Below are 23,926 nucleotides of genomic sequence, written 5' to 3' on the forward strand. Positions count from 1 at the left end.
GAGACTTTCAAACTCCAAGCTTTGATGCATGCTTTTTAAACAGTGCTATAAGTGGTACAACTCTCGGCCTCAGATGCTGGGAGCTCTGAGCTCATGGGCTAAAAATGAAATATCAGAACAGCGACTGCAAATCCTAAAAGGACAGGATAAGGGACAGTGAAGTTGCTGCTAAATGCGCTGGCTAAGTGTGTTTCTGGCCAAAGAAATGTTTCATCTTTATCAAATTAGATGTAATAGACAATAAAATGAAGGAATTTAGTGCTTACTCTTTGGTATCCACTGAACAGTAGCCAGAGTTGATTGGACCTCCTTCACTTTTTCCCATCCACCTTGCCGGGTGGGCATCCATGCGGTCACCATGCAGGAATAAGAGCCCATGTCTGCATCTTGAGTCTGGAGCATTCGCAGAACGAAGACGTTGGACTCTTTCCTGGTCACCGCTATGTCCCCGCTGTCCAGCCTCTGCTGGTACTCATTTCCAGCAATCAGAGCTCCTTGCTCATTCAGGGAGGCTATAGTGATCTTCTTCTGAGGTACGTCTCCAGGTGCGTTTGTAGAGTAAGTCCAGGTCACGCCCAGGCGGCCATCTTGAAGGTGGAGGAGGTCGACCACCTGACAGCGCAGTTCAGTGGGTTCGCTGGTGGACTGAGGCTTCAGAGAGGCTGTAAGGTTCACCTTAAACTGCAGCTCTGTGGGACAGGAAAGGAAAATAAAGACAATCAGTCACACATAACACTTGCGAGATCTACAGCTAATGATTAAGCATGAACTACACTCTAAAAAATCTTGGGTTATTTTTTCTACCCAAGTCCTGGGTTGAGCTTTTTGGGTCATTTTTGGGGTTATTTTTCCAGTGTTTGGGTTAGGGCTGGGTATCGTTAAAAATTTTTCGATACCGAGACGATACCGATACCTTGACTTCGATACCGATACCTAAACGATACCTTTTTCGATACTAATTTTATAAAATCTGTTTAAACAAGATTACATAACCTCAAAAAAAATCTTTGGTTTTATATTTTAACTTTGTTGACCTTTTTTCAGACTCAAAGACTCATCTCCTGAGCCACTGCGGGGAATAATAAAAAAGCACAAATTAACAAAATTTACCCAACACAATAAATCAGTGCAAATAGTTTTAATAAAGTTTAGTTTTCAATGCAAACATTCAGTATGTGAGGCTCTTTTTAAATCACTCAGCAAATGTTCTTCTTCAAAAAAATAATTATTATTAACAAGATCAAAGCGGAAGTAAGAGTGACGCAAGTTCGTTGCGTCTTACCGTGAAATAAGAGTTCTGTGTCTTTATTAAAATCAACACATTAATGATTCATCTCTCATCCACCCGCAATTAATTTGAATGATATTTTTTTATTACTTGGCCCGACCCGCAGATTATCCGCAGTATCAGGAGGACGCTGATACCCCTTTTTCAGCAGAATTGTTCGCGTTCTGGAGCCAGAGGCAGAGCCTGTGCTCGTGCAGGCGAACGAGCCTGTCACGAACCGGTCGCGTGTTTCCATAGACTTGAGGGACGAAAGCTGTAAAGCTGCTGTGTGTTGTACCTGTCCATAACTAGTCTAAAAAACATCGCGCGTTCCGCTGTTTCTGCAGGCAGTGCGACACTTTTGTTTTCTGTTAACAGTATCTGTAGTGAACCGGCTGCTCACATAAACAGCCGTTTCTCACCCGTCCATTCGGAGATAAACTAAAAACGAAACCGTTGATTCACTCGCCCTCTCGTACATAGGGTCTCTCTCGAGCGTATAGTTTTATATATTTAGATATAAATAATAATGTAGCGCAACGTTACTTGCTCCTCAACGAGACAGCGAAAGCATTTCTCCGCCCCTCTACTCGGCTCCATTCTGAGGTACCGAAATTTGGTACCGAATGACAAAGACACTTTTCGATACTCGATAGTATCGAGGCAGTTCGATCGGTCCCTAAAAAGTATCGAGTTCGGTACCCAGCCCTAGTTTGGGTAGTTTTTGTGTTACCCAGCTCCTGGGTCAGACATAACCCAGGGGTTGAGTTATTAATCGCGGGCTTTTTGCGCCCTCTTCAGGAGAGAGCAGTGCAGCTCCGTCAAATTGTGCATGTCTTCGGTAAAATACAGGTTTGCGTACATTTTATTTGATCTAAAAATATGTTATTGTTCTGTATATCAGTTAATTTTATGCAAAGCAACATAAAGGGGCATGATGTGAGTCACCTAAACGAGTGTCACATTGGTCTTTTCACGTGATGGAAACGCCTGATGCCTTGCAAAAAATGTTATGATTTTATTCAAAAAGATAAACAACCCAATTTGCTGGGTAAAATTAACCCAACATGTGTTCTGTCCTATATTTACCCAGCTCTTGTTTTTAACCCAGTGTTTTTTAGAGTGTATGTCACCAAATGAATTGCATAAAAACGTCTTTCATTAATTTTCAGATATATTTCCCCCGAACCTGGCATGAAATGAAAGTTGTGATTTCTTCCCTATTGTGATATCTTTACTTCAGAATGAAAATTTCCTGATAATTCACTCACCCCCATGTCATCCAAGATGTTCATGTCTTTCTTTCTTCAGTGGAAAAGTAATTAAGGTTTTTGAGGAAAACATTCTAGGATTTTTCTCCATATAGTGGACTTCACTGGGGTTCAACGGGTTGATGGTCCAAATGTCAGTTTCAGTGCAGCTTCAAAGAGCTCTACATGATCCCAGACGAGGAATAAGGGTCTTATCTAGAGAAACAATCACTCATTTTCTAAAAAATATAAAAATTATATACTTTTTAACCACAAATGCTCATCTTGCACTGCTCTGTGATGCGCCACGCATTACGTAATCATGTTGGAAAGGTCACGTGTGACGTAGGCAGAAGTACCGATCCAGTGTTTACAAAGCGAACGTGCAAAGACCAAGTCAAACGCCTTTTACAAAAAAAAAAAAAAAAAAAAAAAAAAAAAAAAGGTCAAGCAATGATATTGGACGATTTTGAAGTTGGAGGAGAAAATTAGTAGTTTTTCACCCTACCGCGGTACTTTTGCCTAAAACACACGTGACCTTTCCAACGGAATGTGTGCAGCATCACAGAGCAGTGCAAGACGAGCATTTGTGGTTAAAAAGAATTGAAGTTTTTATATTTTTTTAGAAAATTATCAATGGTTTCTCAATGGACTCTTATTCCTCGTCTGGGATCATGTAGAGCTCTTTGAAGCTGCACTGAAACTGACATTTGGACCTTCAACCCGTTGAAGTCCACTATATGGAGAAAAATCCTGGAATGTTTTCCTCAAAAACCTTAATTACTTTTCCACTGAAGAAAGAAAGACATTAACATATTGGATGACATGGGGGTGAGTAAATTATCAGGAAATTTTCTTTCAGAAGTGAACTAATCCTTTAAACACAGGCAGCTGCTTTGTGAGGCACAAAACAAGCTGTAATAGGACAGTGTGAAATGTGTAAAAAGGTATATAACACATCTTCACAGAAATAACTCAGAGTATGCTACCAGCATTACTTTCCTGAGGTGTGATGTGTGAGGCTTTAAGCTCTAAACCTACCCTTAAAACCATAACATGGTGTTGATGCATTGTCAGAATACCAGTAGGGCTTTATGATCGTCCCAAAGCAAACTTTTACCTCGTACGTGATCCTATGCTTTGTTTACACAATCATCTACTGCTGACTTCTCATGCTGGAAAAGTGCCAGAACTGATTTACCAGTATTTTTGGAAAGTCCTGTTCACACATCTCATCTGTACACTATCACATAGCTTTTTTTGTTTGTTTCTTGAGCATCAAATCATCATATTATTATGATTTCTGAAGAATCATGTGACACTGAAGACTGGAGTAAATTCATCTTTGATCACAGGAATTAGTTAATATATTCACATAGAAAACAGCTATTTTACACTGTAATAATATTTCACTATTTTTAATGTATTTTTGATCAAATTTTGATTTTGATGCATCCTTTAATGTGCTTCTTTAATGAAACATTTTAAATCTACTTGTAGACTTATGCCGATATTCGGTAATGCGATAAATCGCGATAATGAATAAGCGCGATATTGTAATCGTCGGCACTTCAGAATACCGTAAATAATAATTTATTACCAATTATTAATTTTTTATAAGGCAATTAAGAATACTTTACCCATCAATCGTATAAAATGCACAACACCGCTGTATTCTGCGTCAAAAGGACACGCGCTCAGACGTAAACAATCCCAGCGTGCACGAGAAGCACATGGCGGAACCAGTGAAGGAGACGCGCTGAGTGAAAGTGCGCGTTCACTCTCCGACAGCAGAGGGCGCTGATGGAACAGCAGCGTGCAGCGGTTACCACGGAAACCGTGCAAACAAAGTAATTTCATTCATTTTTTGGTAATCTCAGTGTTGTTCATCACAGCACCAAATACTGAATACTTAAAAACGACTTAAAAGGATATTTATTTTCAAACCTAAACATTTTTATATTTTAATCTGGACTACAACATGCCCTAATGATTAGAAATGTTCTGATTATTTGTTATTGTTCAGTAAAACTTTGAAAACATACAGCTTCATTAGTTAACATGTTAATTCATTATCACTAAACTGACAATAAATACACTTATAAAGTATTAATTATTATTAATTAATGTTAATTTCTTAGTTACTGTTTAATAACATTACTAAAATCAAAATAACTTATTTAATGGACCTTAGATAAAACTAACAATGATCAGTTGTGTTTCTAAACTAACATTAACAAAAAAAAAAAAAACACTTTCTGTAACAAATGTAGCTATTGCTCAATCTTAGTTAATGCATTAAACAGAGTAAAGTGTTATCTGTTGTTCTTTATAGCCTAATTCTTTTGCATTTTAATCTGTTTAAAAATTTCAGTCAGAGTTGTTTTTGTTTTATTACAAAAAGAGTTCTTAAACCTGTTAAACTATGACAAAAATGGTTTTGCAACTTATTTTAATATCGTGATAATACCGTATACCGTGATAAAAGCTTCATCAATTAATCGCAACATGAAAATTTGATACCGACACATGCCTATCTACTTGGCTCCAAAGGACTATTTGATTGAAATGATTGATTGATTTCTCTGACTAAAAATAAATCACCCCTTTACAGCCATTTCACGTCAAACACATCAAAAATGAATCAAAAGAATAAAAAACACAGAGACATACAGTAATTGTTTCCGTTATACATCACCCAGTCTCAGTGTCTGTAGATGTATGCTAGTCAACCTAGTTTTTTAGTTTTTCTCTGGGTATGAAGGGAAGGGCAAGGGTGCACATTCTCTCGATTTTCAGCTGTCATTGTTCAAGCTATGATGAGCTCGCACACACACACACACACACACACACACACACACACACACACACACACACACACACACACACACACACACACACACGTCTGGCGTTGTGTATTTGACACCGGACCAGCTCACTGCAGTCACACTGTACTCAGCTGTTGTGTGCTGTGAGAAGAGACACCTGTTTGTATGTGAAAAACACTTGATTTAGCTCTCTATTGTAAGTCCTGTCCTGTTAAAGACAAAGGGCCTGAAATGATAAAATTAGTCTCTGCACATGCTGAACCAGTTCCTCTGCTCCTTATCTTACCCTGACCCACATCACACTATAACATTCATGCACTTCCTCTAGCACTGCTGTGTCCTCAGAAACATTACAAACAGACATACAGTATCACAGAAACTATCATAAAAGGAACAAGCTCTGACAAAGAGGGCTACGGCACATTACGTTTGGCAGCATTATGTGGCAAGCTTTGAATATCCAGCTACGTGGAAATTCCCCAAGCTGAATTCACAGCGCAGTTAGAATATGCAAAACACTGATTAACATTTAACGTTGAGGGAGAAGAGACTTCAAAAATAAAGCTGCACGATGCACAGAAATCCTTGACATGATTCCATCACCAGCGGCAAACGGCGTGCTGCTGCTCTGCGAGCACGCAACCGACAGTGTGAGAGCTGAGCAAAAACACAGCTGTAATGTTTCACAATGAGCCACTAGAACGAGAGATTAATAAGGAATACGAGGCCTCAGGAGAACTCAAAGGAGGAACTTCCTTCTGCCACTTTAGAAGCACATCCTGTCATAATACAGTCGAGAAATATTATGGTCCATTCATGCAAAATATTACATCAGGATATATTTCACGTCACGGTATAACATCTGTTAGTAAAACGTGGTAGTGGTCCTGTAGCGTAATTGACATTTTATTATCTAAATATAGAATTTGCGTGACCTAATTAGCTAATTAGAGTATGACTCATTAATTACTACACTAAAAAAACCTGGGTTCAGCCTGCTGGGTAATTTTATTGGGTTATTTTTTATATGGGTAGTTTTTCTGCATCTCAGCTGCTGGGTCATTTTTTAATGTCAGTGAACCCCCTCACATACCGTCCCAGTGCTTGGTAAATAACCCAATGTTGGGTAGTCTGTGCCAAACCGGTTAAAACTGGAACTTAATGGTCATTTAGGTTTCTGTTCTGAGAGAAAACTTCCTGAGGGGAAATTCCTGAACGAAATTAAGTTTTGTATTACAGTGTATTCCTATCAAATTATTGCTGTACAAAAGAGGAAAACGTCTGTAGTCTCACATTTGATCTTTATTTTTTTATGTACACCGCAGCTTGGAAATGCTAGCCTTCTACAAACGCAGCTAACACTGGATCTACACTCAAAGCAAATAACGCGCCGGCGCGACCATGGACGTTTCCAATTGACGCTATAATATGAGCGCTGTTGATGTAGTGCGCTATGCATTTAATGGCTGAAACTTAAATGCTTGACAGATGTGCACATGGCACAAGGTAATGCTGTTCTTTATGTAACTTTTCAAAAATTAATATATAAGATCACCATTTAATGAACTGGAACAGCCTACTGATACCAGTTTTCTCCCCACAGACTCCATTGGCCAAACATTTACTAAATGTTTTGGAGTGTTTTATGATTGTAAAAGATTGACTTGTCATTGAACAAAAAATATTGTATATGAACTGTTCCTGTCCTATATGTATAGAGAGATTTTAGAGTGAATTTTATTATTTAAAACTAAAAACCACTATCAAATTGATTAACCCCGCACTAATTAAAAAAAAAAAAAAAAAAAGTTGATAAAACTAGGGATGCATGATATATCGGCCACCATATTGGTATCGGTCGATATACACTGCCCTCCAAAAGTTTGGAAACACCCCTGGTAAAGTGTGGTTTTGGACGATATCAGCATAAATCCTTCTCATTTTTTGGTGCAAATACATTACAGTAACTTGACATTGAAGACCAGCAATAATAATTTTCATTTTGATTACATAATAATGGCAGTATAAACTTGTCAAAGTCAGACACGCCCCTTTGCCAGCTGTGATGCTGGTTACTGGTTTAAACTTGGCCAGGTTTGTAACAGATTTTTGGGTCAGCACACGTTAATAGCTTCAACAATTAAGTTTAGAATACAATGAACCAATCAGAAACCAGTTTAGGTCAGAGAGCTGCTAATGCTGGATATTTAGATGAATCGAATATTTAGGTTTTTTCTATGTATAAACTGTTTATATAATAAAATATGTGTTTTCGTAGTTTGTTTTGTCCCTTATCAGTGCAAAATTATCACAAATTAAAAAGGATTCATGCCAATATTGTCCAAAACCCCACTTTTCTAGGGTGTTTCCAAACTTTTGGAGGGCAGTGTATGTTCACTTGTAATGTTATTGTTATCAGCCTGATAAGAAAATTTGGCTGGCATATATTACAGCCAATAAATAATGTATTATTTCCTTCAGCTGAGACACTTCAGCCCTCCATGATGGTTTTGAACTGCTTGAAATATGATTAAAATGACTTCAAAAATACAGTTAAGTGCAACATACAGTGCAGGTCTGTCATTAAGGCTACATATCATGATTGTGTTTGGGACATGACTTTTAATGGTGAGCCTTTTTTTTTTTGTAATCAGGCTCTCAAAAATTATATAAAAAATTGGATTTAGATTTATCGGCCAATATATTGGTTATCAGCTTTCAAATAGCGATTATCGGTATCGACCAAAATGTTCATATTGGTGCATCACTATATAAAACCCAGCAAGCTGAGTAAAAATAACCCAGCATGTGTTCTATCCAATATTTATCCAGCGCTGGGTTCCCAAACAAACCAAATTGGGTTGTTTTTAACCCAGCATTTTTTTTTTTTAGAGTGTAGAGAGAATCGGACTCTAAACTAAAGTGTTACCGAAAATTCACTTGTTACTGAATAAATCTATTGGGAATCCATGAAATGTTGTTAATCAGAATCCCAACAGGAGAAATTAAGACATTTTGAAGTTCATGAAAAACAAAAGAAAGTTTACCTCCTCCTACTGTTAATTAAAATGTATTCATTCTTGGGGTGTGACACCTCCACAACAGAAAGAAAGATTAATGGCAAATTTATGCTTATTAAAGTTTTACTTATTAGTCTCTAATTTTCCCTTTTCCTAAGCTGAAGAATGACACGCTCTTCCACACACACTTAACTAAAACACAACCATAAACTGGCAATTACTTCAATCTATTTCTACTGTATCTGCTCTGGCTTGTGTACTAGCTTACACTTTATGTACTGCAGATATTGTTTGCTCTTATTCTCTGTGATGTTCCTCATTTTAGGCTGCTTTGGATAAAAGCATATGCTAAATTAATAAATGTAAATGTAACCGTGGGAAACAGTGTCAGAATAGCTGGAAAGATCTACCGGTGTGACATACAAAACTACACACAGCATGTCATTTTCATTACCTCATGTTGTAACTATGTTTTCTAGCTCATGTGGCCTTGTGTTGTGTCAAAATAATGAAAAGTACAAAGAGTTGATTTAAACTGGTTAAACTTAAGTCAGCGCATCTGTGCATACACTTTCCCTTATAAAATATATAAAGTATTAATGAAAACAAAAGTTTGTGTCCATTTGTCACCTATACCGTCCAGCCCTACTTCACATATGTAAAACAAGAAATGCTTTGTTTCTCTTTCTATCATTTGACACTGCAAAGCCTTGGAAAGTGAATCATCTCTCTCTTACATGAGTGGAGTTAACAGACAGGTACACCAGGAAAAGACTGGATCAATCATTCATAGACAAACAACAGGTTAGAGATTATTGTCCAGCTCCACTGAGAGTGAACTCTGCTCAGACACACACAGTTACATTACTTCAACACTGGACTGAACCAAAAAGAAAGTGGACTCAAGAAAGGCAAGTGATATGGAGATGCACTACTGGACAAAAGGTTGCAATAACTATGATTTTTTTATGTTTTTGAAAGAAGTCTCTTCTGCTCACCAAGGCTGCATTTATTTGATAAAAAATAAAGTGAAATATTATAACAATGTAAAATAGTTGTTTTCTATGTGAATATACAGTAAAATGCAATTTATTCCTGTGATCAAAGCTGATTTTCAGTATAATTTCTCCAGACTTCAGTGTCACATGATCCTTCAGAAATTTGATCCTTCAGATACTGTAAAATGAATTTCCAGGACTTGAGGACTTTTCAAGCACTACTTTTTTGGTTTTCAAGGACTATATCTCACTTATCAAAAGAATAGCTTTATTATCTTTCAAATTCTTAAAAAACAAAATGGTACAAATAAAGTGCAGCACATGCATCAACTGTGGTAACTTTAACCATTGAAAGGACACTATGACAAAGATATCGTTTTCCTTATTCAAACAAATTTTTTAGCCATGAATATATGATTGACCTGAAGAATGAAAGCTGTATCATATGCTTGGATGTTTATATGAGCAATATCACGTTCATAGCCATGTGAAATGGCTCTATATGTATATCAGACAGGCTGCAGCGTTAATCTTGCATGAAGCGATTGTTTTATCGATAAAATTAAACACTAACTTCATATATATTGTCTTTCAATGATTCACACAATTTTCAAGTACCTTTCCATAAATATGGCTGTTTTCAAGGCTTTTCCAGGACTTACATTTCAAAGTCAAATTCAAGCACTTTATACGAACCCTGTCTTCAGCATTCTTTGAATAGAAAGTTGAAAATAACAGCATTTATTTGAATTAGAATCATTTGTAACATTATAAATGTCTTTACGGTCACATCTGATCAATTTAATGCATCTTTGCTGAAAAAAAGTATTCATTGTTAAATATTGAGCAGCACAACATTGATAATAATCAGAAATGTTTCTTGAGCATCAAATCATCATATTAGAATGATTTCTGAAGGATCATGTGACACTGAAGACTGGAGTAATGATGCTGAAAATTCAACTCTGATCACAGGAATAAATTACACTATACCATATAAAACAATACAGCCTTCAAAAACACAAAAATAATCTTTTGAACTGTAGTGTATAGTGATATACAAAACAAGTTATTAAACTTGTTTTTGTATTATCAAATACTACTTTCTAAAATACTGTGACCACCAAGATCTGCTTCCCATTCATGAAGGGTGAACTGCAGTGCACTGAGATTGGACAGTGACTCGGTTTGCCTGCTAAACTTCAAACATCCCTCACACGTTGCTGCATTGCAGTCTGGAGGCCGGTAAGAGGGTCGAGATTCGAGATAACATCAGGGCCAACGGCAAACAAAACCGACTCCATTAAACACGCCACTGTTAAAACTGCGTCCAGGCATCTAGTAATACTACATAGTTTAAAGGTGATGTAGGGAAGGGCAAGGTAGAGTTCCCCGAGGGAAAACGTTTGCGCGTCTGGAAGAGTTTGGGACTTTCTGTTCCCTGAGGGAGTTTCTGGTCCTGTGAGCAAGTCAGAGATAAAAACCGAAAACAAGTGATTACTTAAGCCAGAAACCATCATCTAAAGTTATCGCTCAGTTTTCCATGCATGTTGTGTGGTCAGTGAAGTATATCCAGCCAAATCTAAGATGGTGTGATCGGCACTCGACAAGAACATGGCCATCTGAATGTTCTCTTGAGAATGAACGGGAGGACAGAGAGGAAATAAATCAGAGAAGAGTGACAGATACAGACCAAAACTATCACATTAATCTTATATCATATGACCGCAGAAGACTCGAGTATGAGTATAGACAGCTTTAATGATTCTTTTACGGTACTTTTGGTCCTTTTGGTGCAATATACGGGCATCCTCAGACATTCTGACTTTGAATAGGATCAGTCATTGCCAATATTCGCAAAGCCCCGTAGGCCTCTTTATAACTTCAAGGCAAGCTGAGATAAAATGAACCCATTTACTGAAGAGAGAGCCTCATGAAAGAACTTTTAATAATGGATCACAGCTACAGTCTAGAAATCCCTTAGACTTCGGTATCATTGTTCATAATGCTTCATAATAACAGGGACTTCGAAAGCGCCATTGTCTCCTGGTTGATGTCTAGAGGCAATAATTTCTCTTACAAATCCCAATGCAAATTAAAAAAAAAAAGTTCAAGTAAAGTTCTGTAACCCAGACAACCCTGATAATCTCAGTCACAGACGGCAAACCCACTGTATGTTCACTGACTATCTAATGCATACTGCACACAAAACACTCATACCCGAGTGCAAAGATCAGTTTAATTAGAAACAGTCGTTTAAAAGGCAGCAGGTTGAGACAGCGAGGCTGTGTTGTGTCAGTCAGACCATCTTGTAGAATACTCTATTTTAAAGGAACTTTTTAGTTCTAAGGAACTAAAAAGTTTAAATAATAAAATAAAGGAATATTTTTAATTTAGAGAAACTTGTCAATTTAAATAGTGAGCACTTTTTATTGGTCTAACATTGAGCAGCTCAGTTTGATCCCGAACCTTTTGAACAGTTCCACTTTCCTTATAACTCGCACTATAACCATCACAGCTAGTCTTTACTTGCTTTCAGGATTCATTTTCTTTTTTATTTTTAATATAGTATGGATTTATGAAATGTGAATATTGTAAACCTGTGTTTACCTAAAAAGCAAACAAAATACACAAAATGTATTAATCCCAGTGCAAGGCATTAAGGGTATTCCCCCTCAGTAATAGATACAATAAATATGAGATTCAAGGAGTTTCTAGCTTTATAAAAGCAAACTAAAGCTAGAAATTCCTTGAATCTCATATTATTGCATATATTACAGAGGGGGAATACCCATAATGCCTTGCACTGGAATACATACATTTTGTGCATTTGGTCCAAACATGAGGATGTGTTTACACTCACAGGATTAAAAGGATAAATCATCTATTTAGAGTTTAGATGGTCTCTTAAAAACATGTTAAAGGTGCCCTAGATTCAAAAATTGAATTTACCTCGGCATAGTTGAATAACAAGAGTTCAGTACATGGAAATGACATACAGTGAGTCTCAAACTCCATTGTTTCCTCCTTCTTATATAAATCTCATTTGTTTGAAAGACCTCAGAAGAACAGGCGAATCTCAACATAACACCGACTGTTACGTAACAGTCGAGATCATTAATATGTATGACCCCAATATTTGCATATGCCAGCTCATGTTCAAGGCATTAGACAAGGGCAGCCAGTATTAACGTCTGGATCTGTGCACAGCTGAATCATCAGACTAGGTAAGCAAGCAAGAACAACAGCGAAAAATGGCAGATGGAGCAATAATAACTGACATGATTCATGATATCATGATATTTTTAGTGATATTTGTCAATTGTCTTTCTAAATGTTTCGTTAGCATGTTGCTAATGTACTGTTAAATGTGGTTAAAGTTACCATTGTTTCTTACTGTATTCACGGAGACAAGAGCCGTCGCTATTTTCATTATTAAACACTTGCAGTCTGTATAATTCATAAACACAACTTCATTCTTTATAAATCTCTCCAACAGTGTAGCATTAGCCGTTAGCCACAGAGCACAGCCTCAAACTTATTCAGTATCAATGTAAACATCAAAATAAACACTGTACTTACACGATTAGACATGCTGCATGACGAACACTTTGTAAAGATCCATTTTGAGGGTTAAATTAGCCATTTGAAATTTTTTTTATGTTGTTTAAGGCAAGCGCAAGCTCGATGGGTGTGGAGCACCAGATTTAAAGGGCCACACACCACAAACTGCAAGAATTTATGGTTGTATTTTAGGTTTAAATGACTGTTATATTGACAAATTTAAAACAGCTTGGGAGTCAGAATTGGGTGAAACTTTTGAAGAGGACTGGTGAGTGGGTGCACTGGACAGAATACATTCCAGTACAATTTGTGCACGTCTTGGCCTCATACAATTTAAAGTACTGTACAGGATTCATTTTTCCAAGGCCAGGTTATCTGAAATATTTCCTAATATTGAAGACAGATGCGACAGGTGTCATGCTTCTCTGTGCAATTTGAGTCTTTTACTTGTCCTATGTTGCAAAATTTTTGGTTAAATTATTTTACAACTATGTCTAAAGTGTTAAAAGTTAGAATTGGTGTTTGCCCCGCTATAGCAATCTTTGGGTCTCAGTTTAATCTGGTCTCAGTTTAATTCAAAACAATTAAGATATTTTATCCTTTACTTCTTTGTTAGCTAGGTGCCGTATTCTGCTCCACTGGAAATCTAATATTCCTCCAACAACCTCCCAATGGCTAGTGGATACCATGTTTTTTTTTTTAAACTGGAAAAAGTAGGAAAAGTCATTTCTTTAATAAATGGGGTCCCTTTATTGATTACTTCAAGTCTCTTAATACTCTACCTCCTAGTTAATATATGATTGTATGTATAAATATATATATAATATGTATATTGTATTAAATATATATTGTATTTATTTATTTTTTTTATGGTTATGTATTATGGTTAGGTTAAGTCTCAAAATGGGAAAAATGTTACATTTGTAATCTATTTTCTTGTAATAACATTTGCTCTAATAAAAAGTTTGAACATAAAGGGCCACACACCCTGAATCGGCTCATTTCTAATGATGCCCCAAAATAGGCAGTTAAAATCTATGGGGTATTTTGAGCTGAAACTTCACAGACACATTCAAGGGACACCTTAGACTTATATTACAGCTTTTAAAATAAAAAGTTCTAGGGCACCTTTAAAGGATTAGTTCACTTTCAAATGAAAATTAGCCCAAGTTTTACCCACCCTCAAGCCATCCTAGGTGTAAATGACTTTCTTCTTTCTGATGAACACAGTCAGAGGAATATTAATACATATCCTGATGCATCCAAGCTTTATGATGGCAGTGAACGAGGATCAAAGAGTATGAGCTGAGGAAAGTGCCTCCATCCATAATGAACATACTCCACACGGCTCCGCGGGGGTTAATAAAGGCCTTCTGAAGCGAAAAACTATCATTTCTGCTGAAGAACTACACTACCCATAATCCCAAAGGGAAATCATCCAGCGAGAAAACCTGTTTCTGCCATGGGAATTGAAAGTGTGGCAAATGAGATCAGCAGTGTTCATCTACTCCCATGAATCACAGCGAATAATGTCATTCAAACTCAAGTGTCAAACTCAGTTCCTGGAGGACCACAGGCATGCAGAGTTTAGCTTCAACCCTATTTAAACATCTCATCAAGACCTTCAGGCTTATATGAAAACCACAGGTGTGTGTGTTAAAACTAAACTCTGCTGGACTGTGACACTCCAGGAACGGTGTTTGACACCCCTGCCCTAAACTCACAAAAAACTTAGCATTAACATTAAAATATAAGTAGTTTGAAAGTTATGTCATTAGTAGTGCTTCACATCAAAGTTTGTAATGCCATTATATTTAGCTGGTTAATTTGGGTGAGAGCTTATAATATTTTTTGAAGAAAGGATGAAGAAAACGTATGAAAAAAATTCTTTAAGTACCAAGGACACTTAAAAAATTTCTTTCTGGAAATGTTGTCACATCTTCTTCAGTATCATGAGTCATCAAATATGGAGAAGAATCATATTTTGTAATAGTACCGTTCATTCTGCAGTGCCATCGCTGAGGAGCTTTATAAAACACCTTAATACCAGCTATATTTTAACACACAACCTCATAATCATGTCTCAGGTAATGGAGTCATCTGTCTCCCAAAGTTTCATTGATCTAGGCCCACAATTGTACAGAAAACAGACTCACATAATGGGAACTGAGAAGAGAATGAGACGTGACTCACCTGTGGGTGTAACAACAACCATCCCCATTTCCTCAGACTTCTCCAGAATCTTCCTCCAATTTCTTCCTCCTTCTCCCTGCCTCACCCACTCTTGGGCCATACACACATACACCCCTTGGTCTGACGGCTTTGCTCTCTTCAGGACTAGTCCATAAAATCCACCTCCACGAAGGTCCAAGCGAAGCTCGCCGTCTGTGTAACGCTGAGTGTAGTTGCTTCCAACTTTGACCTTATCATCCGGCCCAAACGTCAAGATTTCCTCCAACGCTATGTTCCCTTTCCTGATGGACCAGGTGACGGAGAGGAAGGTGTGCTCCGTGAAGCCACGCGTCGTGTTGCACTGAAGCTCTACCGATTCTCCCTCGGACACCGATGACTTGGGAATGGCTGAAGTAACATTCAGACTGTCCCCGATCACTGGACAGAACAAAGGACACTTTAAAGCAGGCAGGAGAGGGATGTGCGTCAAAGGGTTTAAAGGTGAAGTGTGTGACTTTCACATCACCAAACAGAATTGCAAAAATTTTGTTTTCAAAACTCGTCTTCCATTGTTAGGACAAACAGATAATCCTGCCCCAATCTTAAAATCATGGTTTAGACAATGTTTTTATATTCGACCCTGTCTGGCCGCTCAAATAAAAGACTGTAATTTTGTTTGTTGCTACTGGTGCTGCAGAAATTTCACACTTCACCTCTAAAAAAGCTGATAAATACAACAAATACAATATTAATGGGATATCATGAAGGAAAAAACATATAGATTACACTACAACTCAAAAGTTTGGGGTCAGCATGATTTGTTTTTTAAAGAAATTAATGTTTTCATTCAGCAAGGATTGAATATGACAGTAAAATCATTTACAATAATGATGTGTTCTAGTGAACTGTCCATTCATCAAAGAATCCTGAATATTAAAGCGTTTTCAACATTGATAATCATAATCTGATCTGCCATCTTTTTTAAACGAACATTAAAACATGTAAATCACACTTAGTTGCAGGTCTCACGTGACTCTTTATATTGAACTTCATGTACTGTTCTTCTTAACAGTGCGGTTACTACTACTACATCACAACACCAGCTAAAAGAGCTGCAAAGAGCCAGTTTGTGTTTGACCCTTGACCTCTCTCACGCTCTGTGTCTGTGTCACAGTGAATCAAGCTTTTCTGACTTTTGGCTAAAGTTTTAGGGAAATTCCTGATTGTGTTGGCTTGTTTAATGCTCCTCTCTAAGGCCTGAACAATAAAAGACTGAACACGTTACTGACAATCCTCATTTTGGCTGCGTGAGATTCTCCAGCTTTGTTGTTGTTGAGATGTTAAAGCTCCGCCCTCTTCTGGAGCAGCAGCTCATTTGCATTTAATGGGACACACACAAAAACGGCCAAATAGGGGCAAATTTGTCAAGCTATAATAAGTGATCTGTGGGGTATTTTGAGCTGAAACTTCACAGACACATTCTGGAGACACCAGAGACTGACATTACATCTTGTAAAAGGGGCACTATAGGTCCCATACCTTTAATTACTTTATTTTGGGGTGAACTTTTTCATCTTGTATAACTAAACTCCCAGTTAGAATGAACAGATTTGTATTATGAATTAGCTGAACCTCATATTTTATGTTCCCTGTGTTGTTCTGTGCTCTTAATTCTCTCTATTGGTGCATCCAGAAATGGAATGGAGTGATAAAATCAGCATGCTGTCTGAAAGAAAGCTTCGGAGCTTTAGAGACTTTCACTCTAGTAAGTAGAGCAAAGAATAAGTCTTTGTATTTTTGTCACACTCCAGGCCTTGCAGCACATCGCATTCCATTTACACTCCTAGTGCAGCCTTGTTTAAACATGTAAAGCCTCTAAAATGATCAACATGATCAAAACTTTACTGATAATCCTGTCTCACACAATCTGCTACAGGCCTTCTCTTGTTTGTTTGACAGTTCATACTTTTTTAGCAAGTAAAAGTCTTTTAGTTTAATTGTACAATCGTCCTTCAGCTCGTGCTTCACATTTCTTTCTGCTGTGAAATCTGCACTGATTTCTTTTTATAAAGTAAATGTAAGAATCACTTTGATAGTGTTAGTAACATTTCAAGATGAACACTGATGCACTGAAGCGACTCTTGATTATCCATCATTTATTAGAAAAATCGTGAGTCTCAAATATGATCATCAGGCTTTTGAGAAAGGATTATTTGTTCATCTCTTAATCATCATTGTACTGCATTGCATTATGTGCTTTAAAACTACAGAGCTTTGATCAAAAAACTAAACATTTAAATATCTTACTACTATATTTAAAAATCTTACCAAGATATATTATTGGCAGATAATTATTTGATATTTATATGATTTTATCAAAGTAGTTGCTATATTGTTTTAAAGATCTCATTGATATACATTATAAAGCATCAGAATTTCATCCATATAAATATCAGCATCTGCAGCAAGTTACATATTTTTGGTCAGTTTGAGCCTCTGAATAAAATTTATCCGTTTTTCTTTCCATATTCTCACTAAATCAAACTATACAAGCAATAAAAGCCAGAGGTAACAAATATGATTATGAAAAAAAAACATATTTTTCCCCCTGCAGATTTTGTTCATTAAACTGATATTTTTCAAAAAAAAAATAAATAAATCCTATTTCATATGTCAGGCTTTATAGGTTTTGAAAATGTTGACCTATAAGGGCTAGTGCAGGGCAGCTGATAGAATGACAACATATATGTTACAATTAAGTTTAGTAAGATGTATGAAATAATTGACTACAGGCCATTGAATTATTAGAAAATAAAGCACACCCGAGGTGGTAAGGTGACAACACATTTCTGTGTGAGTGTGTGTTTGAGTGAGAGAGAGAGAGCGGGAGAAAGAGTACAAGCTTTCAGGACATAATAAAACGTATTTGTTGGCAAAAACCTTGAGAATAATTTGTCGTCTTCATCCTATAGTTTACTATATTTATTTGCTTGGTCACTGTCATTGTGGGATTTGTTTCTTTTGCTGTTGTAGGCTGTAAGGACCTATTGAAATAACTGAAATTATTTGGCGTACTGATATGGAACTGTAATGCGGTCAAGACCTGCTAGAACTACTTTAGACGTGCCTTTCCCTGAAATAATTGCACAGCTTAGAACGTTCATCAACCAATCAGCCCCGTAGTATAAATTTAAAATAACTTTGTACACAGAATGAAAACTAACATTTTTGACGCATAATATTTACCCTATATTCACAAATGCACAGGTTTTGGAATTGGCACTATCACCACTTCTGTTAATCAGACAATTTGCCAGAGTTATTATGATAAAATACCAAAATATCGGTCCATATTAAAGCTTATCAATTTCCCCTTTGTATATACTGAAGTCATTGCCCCATTTTTATTATAAATAAATAACTTCATTTCGGGCTGGCAGATGCAGCGACACTGTTGAAGTCTTCCTCCCAGATGGAGCATAATATGAATAAATAAACCTGCTTTTGCTCTGTGAAAACATCTAGTGTAGCACAACGAGCTGGTAAACGCACACTTGACTCACCTTTGAGCTCCACATCGGCGTCGTAGTTCCCGCTGTAGACGGAGTCGGTGCTGGGCGTGCTGCAGCGATACAAGCCGCTGTCCGTCACTCTGACCTTCTTGAATCTGAGCTCCACAGCGTTATCTGCCAGCTTCTTATAACTGATGTCACCACTGTTGACCCGGTCCTTCACTCTAGTGTCCGTGAAAGTATTGTCAAAGGTGGAGACGAGCTGGAGCAGTTTATCGCCGGCGAGGACCATAGACCACTCAAAGTCCTGATCTCTGGGTCCCTCGTAGTTAGATACATCGCAGCGGATGGAGACGGCCTGACCCTCGACGCGCACCAGAGGCCCGACGGGAACCTTCACCACACGGCTCTCACCGACCACCACTGAGAGAAGAAGACAAGAGGTCTCACATATGGTGTATGGAAAACAAGAGTGCTGAGAAACACACTACTGGACAACTGGAACAAGTAACAGATCAAATACACAGTATCAGTCAAAGGTTTGGATTTAAACAATTTTAAAACATTAGTACAGTGATCAAAACTACAATAGTATGAGAATTAGGCAGTGACCAGAAATGTTAATCAAAACTAGATTTTGTCATCTTATATACAAAGTCGCCACCCATGAAAAGCATCCTGGGATGGTTTTTAAACAATATGATATGATGGACACTTTATTCCCTTCACTGCCCCGTTCAGCTCATTTATTAAAAAAAAACAAAAAAAAAAAAAAAAAAAAGTAAATTTGTATATTAGAAAACTAATTTCAGGCATTCACTTCACACTATTATATACTCTCAATAAAAATAAAGTACATTCATCTTTGGGATGTGCTGGAGTGGACTTTAAAGAGTGCTCACCTCTTGCATTGTCAATACAAGATCTTGTCCACACTTCCATCAAAATTTTGGTCAAGATCTTGTATTGACAAGCAAATCCCAAATACTTTCACTGAATATAAGGTCTGGACTCTGGAAAGTTTTTTTTTTTTTTTTTTGGCAGGGCAGGGCAGTATATAATCCCTTAGATCAATTATCTTACAACCAAAATGATTTAGGCCTGGCTTCATAGACAGGGTTTAGATTAAGACAGTTATTACATTTAAAGGGATAGTTCAACCAAAAATGAAGTCTCTGTCATCATTTACTCCCCCTCGAGTTGTTCCAAACCTGTATATTTGGAAGAATGTTTGTAACCAAACAGATCCCGCCTCCATTGACTATGGTAGTCAATTTGGGCGAGATCTGCTTGGTTACAAACATTCTTCCAAATATCTTTCTTTGTGTTCATCAGAACAAAGAAATGTATACAGGTTTGGAACAACTTTAGGGGGAGTAAATTATGACAGAATTTTAATTTTTGGAAGAACTATCCCTTTAACTAGCTTTTATAAATGTGCATTTGAAAAAAAAACTTATGTGCATCTTGAGAAAACAATGGCACTGACATATTATAAGATATGCAAGTTACTTTTAGTCAAAACAGCTAAACATGCATTTTTGTCTGGGACTAGGCTGTGAAACCAGGTGTAAAAGTCATAAAAACCAAATTCTGTCAAGTTTGTCCAAACCATGTTGTTCAAAGGAACCATTGGAGACAGAACGTGTGGTGATGTCACGGGAAATGATCAGTCCCTAGTGCAGGATGAGTCATCAATATTTTTGCTGTTTTCCCAGAAGAGAAAGACTACATTTTAAATGAGTTTATCTGTTAAAAGTACACCTTAAAGATGACCTCAAAGAGACTGTCTATTCATGGACATGTTAGTTGTAAATAACCATATTAGGTCATGGATGAGTTCAAAGCACTGGAATGAAAACATGCTGTCGCAACTAAAGGTGAACATTAAGACTTTATTGGGTTGGGAATTAAGTGCTCAGAGACAGATTATATCGGCATGGCAGCTGAAGACAGAAAATTCACTAACACAAATTAGAATGAGCTGGAACATTACACTGGGGGAAAAACAACAACAACAGACAAACCAGCAGAAGAGAAGAGGAAGAGGGACAGAAACCAAAACTGAGAGAAGGTGACATGTAACAACTTGTCTCTTCATGAGGGATTGGTTGCTCTCATATGGTGTGAAGACTCAGAAGGCAAACATAGTAGACACTAGAGAAATATATGGTACAATAAACCTGCTGTCATGTAACTGAGGTCAAAAGCTGCAGTATTAAAACAAGAAACGGTGAGAGTTGATAAGTAAGAGCTGATTAGATGAATGATAATGAATGTGAGCCAGAGAACATGCCAAATCAGACAACAAAAACTTATCAGCACAAAAAAATATTTGCAAATGCAAATAATAAACAACAACTCTATCTTTTAAAAGGGAGCCAAAAAAAACAACAACACTTCCCATCTTTTATTGTTAACGTCAAAGGTCATGCATCCAATCAAGTGCTGAATTTTGAAGCACATACTAGCATACTATTGGGTCATTCTGTGTCAACTCAACCAGAGGTCCCCGGCTCAAATTTTTGACTTTGTTAATATATTTTCTGTAGAAAGACAAACATAAATGGTAATCAAAGGCAAAATATTAAATGTCACAGATGTAGATTTACTGTGTAATCCACTATTTTGTCGAGGAGGGTCAAAATGAGCATTTTCACCTGAGATTTGGAGCCAAATTAGAGGAGTGTAAAAATGACTTTAGAAACATGGCAGCATCATTATTTTGTTTTTACACAGAGATTTGCAGGTCTATTAGTAAACTATGTCAATCTTTGTTTCATTATATGCCAACAGTGACAGTTCACTTCTTGTGTTTTTTTGCCTCAAGTTTGCATTTCTGTAACTCAAGAAGTATTAAAGATATATTAATATCCTTTTAGATTCTGGTTCTTTTGGCATCTTCGTTTTAAAGGCCTTTGATTGTTCAATCGCAGAGATATGGAGATCATAATGTGGCTCCATGAGTAAAATGGTAACTTGTACACAGTTTCAGTGGCCAAAAACCAAATGTGGGTCACTTTGCATACAGCTGATACTATTTTAATTTTAAAGAGGAATATCTGAAGAACAAATAATGTTGAAACTAGAAATGTATCTCGTGTTTTTCGATCAACTCAACTGCATGATGTAAATATTCATTTTCCAAAGCTGCCATGCCTGTAACTCTACAAGTATTCAAGATATCTTAATATCCTTCTAGATTCTCATTCTTAATAAACGTTCCCTTTTAAATCTCCATTATCAAGGTCCTATTTCGTTCAGTCCCATAGATATGGGGATCTCAAAGCAGCTCCATGTTCAAATTGTTGACTTTTACCCATTTTCAGTGATTGAAAACCAAAAGTGATTCACTCAGCATACAGCTGATACTTACTGCATTTAAAGAGGAATGTCTGAAGAATAAATCATGTTTAAACTAGAAATGTATCTTGTTTCCCTCTATCAAAAGAATAGAGTACGGGAGAATCTCCCGTAGAAAGGTATTGTAAACATACTATGAGAAATATAGGCCTACTAGCAAAACTCTAGAGTACTTTAGTGCAAATTCATGCCACATGGTAGACGTTTTCAGGCGGATGCCAACATGGATATGGTGTGTGACATCCCCTCATCCTCAAAAATCAAGCATGTAATCAAATATTCAAGAACAAAGGGAGTCTATTTGTCAATGTAAACTCAAATATTATTCTGAATATTAGAGGTCATATTCATGGTGGTTAGTTACAACCATATGAAAACAAATAAAGCAATCAACATTATTGTCTGTTCAAAGAATAAAAATTTAAATTTAAGTGACACTTTATGATCTTATTGCACCTGTCATATTAATATTTTTTGCATATTGTTGGACTCACACAGTAATATTCATATATTTTAATGTTTGATGTGAAGGCCATTTTTGTATGGTAAACCACTTTGGCCCCAGACACCAAGTCCTGAAGCAAAATCATGTTTAAAACCCAGCAAACATAATGCTTGAAAAACAGGTTTCCACTATCTGCTTGTAGTAAACATTTTACACCCAAACTAACCACTGGAATTAGAAACTAAACTCTGGCAGCTGGCATGTACACTGTAGAAAATTATTTTCATGATTAATCACGACATTTTTTCTTGTGTCAAATCAACTTCAATAATTAATGTGCTTCAGATAACATACTATTTTGAGTTTCTGTTGCCTTCATTGTATTAAGTTTAATGTACTCAAAATGTTAAGGCAACCAGGTAACTTACTCTTTTTAATTTAAACCAACAATTCTTTTTTACAGTGTAGGCAATATTAGACAACTGAGATTCACACTTTACACAACACACATATTTGCTACAATAAGTCAGCTCTGGTTTGGGGATTTACCATAAAGCCTAAAAGGAAACAAAATCTCAAGCTCTTAACAGACTAATGTCACATTGTTTGGGTTAACATAGCCTATAAAATGATAAGGAAGCACCTTCTGATGCTCATATGACAATGATTATATAAATTTTACATCGATCTTAAATACATCTAGCTCATTTTCATCATAAAGGAGTCTGAAGTAAGATAAACAACCATATGACGAGTTTATAATAAAGACACAATGCATGTCTAACTTTTTTTTAATCTATACAAACACGCTTTTCAGGCGCGCTTCATGAAGCAAATCTCTTTGTTGCCTTGAAATAATGACAACAATCTTTTCATAGTCAGAAACTATCAACTTACCAAGAGCAATAAACAAAATCACAGGACGGAGGAGTCCCGTTCCTTTATCCATTTTGTGAAGGCGCGTGATTTTCCCACGGGATCGCCTTTGTCATTCAAAGTGTGAAATCCTCCTGTGAGCGCGCGGTGAAAGAGTCTCTCCCGGCACGAAAGTTGAATTAAGTTTTGCGAGAGTCGCGCGGTTTATTCCTTCAGCGCTGGGACTAGATCTGCGCGTGCTGCATGATAAAACTCAGGACATAGGGCTGGATTGGCACAGTCGTGTCCGGAAGTGAGTGTGTGTGAGTCAGCATGTGTGTGTGTGGATATGTTCTCTGTGTTGGAAGAGGGAGGGGACACGGCCGTGCCGTTCGCCGCAGGTGAAGTTCCGCCGCACCCGGTACTGACTGAGCCGCGCTGAGTCGTGACAGTGCAGGCAAAATTCAGGCGCTAATTATCTCCCAGAATAACTCCAAGAGTCCAGAGAGACCCCCGAACCACCCACTTCTCCTCACATGTTCCCAGAACGGTGTAGAATGAATCATTTATGGCGAGAAATAGTCCTCATTAGTCTATCTGTCCTTTCATCTCCGAGAGAAAGTCGTTGTAGGAGATCTGCTCTTCTCTTCGT

At 37.1% G+C, this 23,926-nt stretch overlaps 1 protein-coding gene across 1 annotated transcript in view; it reads right to left on the reverse strand.

Moving 5' to 3' along the window:
* The window catches only part of LOC137035699 (prostaglandin F2 receptor negative regulator-like), a 43,665-nt gene extending 20,062 nt beyond the window's left edge, over window positions 1-23,603 (reverse strand). Inside the window, exons 1-4 of the mRNA XM_067409231.1 lie at window positions 23,317-23,603; window positions 18,663-19,034; window positions 15,121-15,537; window positions 267-689 (exon numbers count right to left, since the gene is read on the reverse strand). Of these exons, the coding sequence (XP_067265332.1) occupies window positions 267-689; window positions 15,121-15,537; window positions 18,663-19,034; window positions 23,317-23,368 (1,264 nt within the window). The 5' untranslated portion in view covers window positions 23,369-23,603. The remainder of the gene's footprint in view (window positions 1-266; window positions 690-15,120; window positions 15,538-18,662; window positions 19,035-23,316) is intronic.
* Window positions 23,604-23,926: the final 323 nt, after the last annotated feature.

Source organism: Chanodichthys erythropterus, chromosome 14, assembly GCF_024489055.1.
Source record: "Chanodichthys erythropterus isolate Z2021 chromosome 14, ASM2448905v1, whole genome shotgun sequence".
Classification (NCBI taxonomy): domain Eukaryota; kingdom Metazoa; phylum Chordata; class Actinopteri; order Cypriniformes; family Xenocyprididae; genus Chanodichthys; species Chanodichthys erythropterus.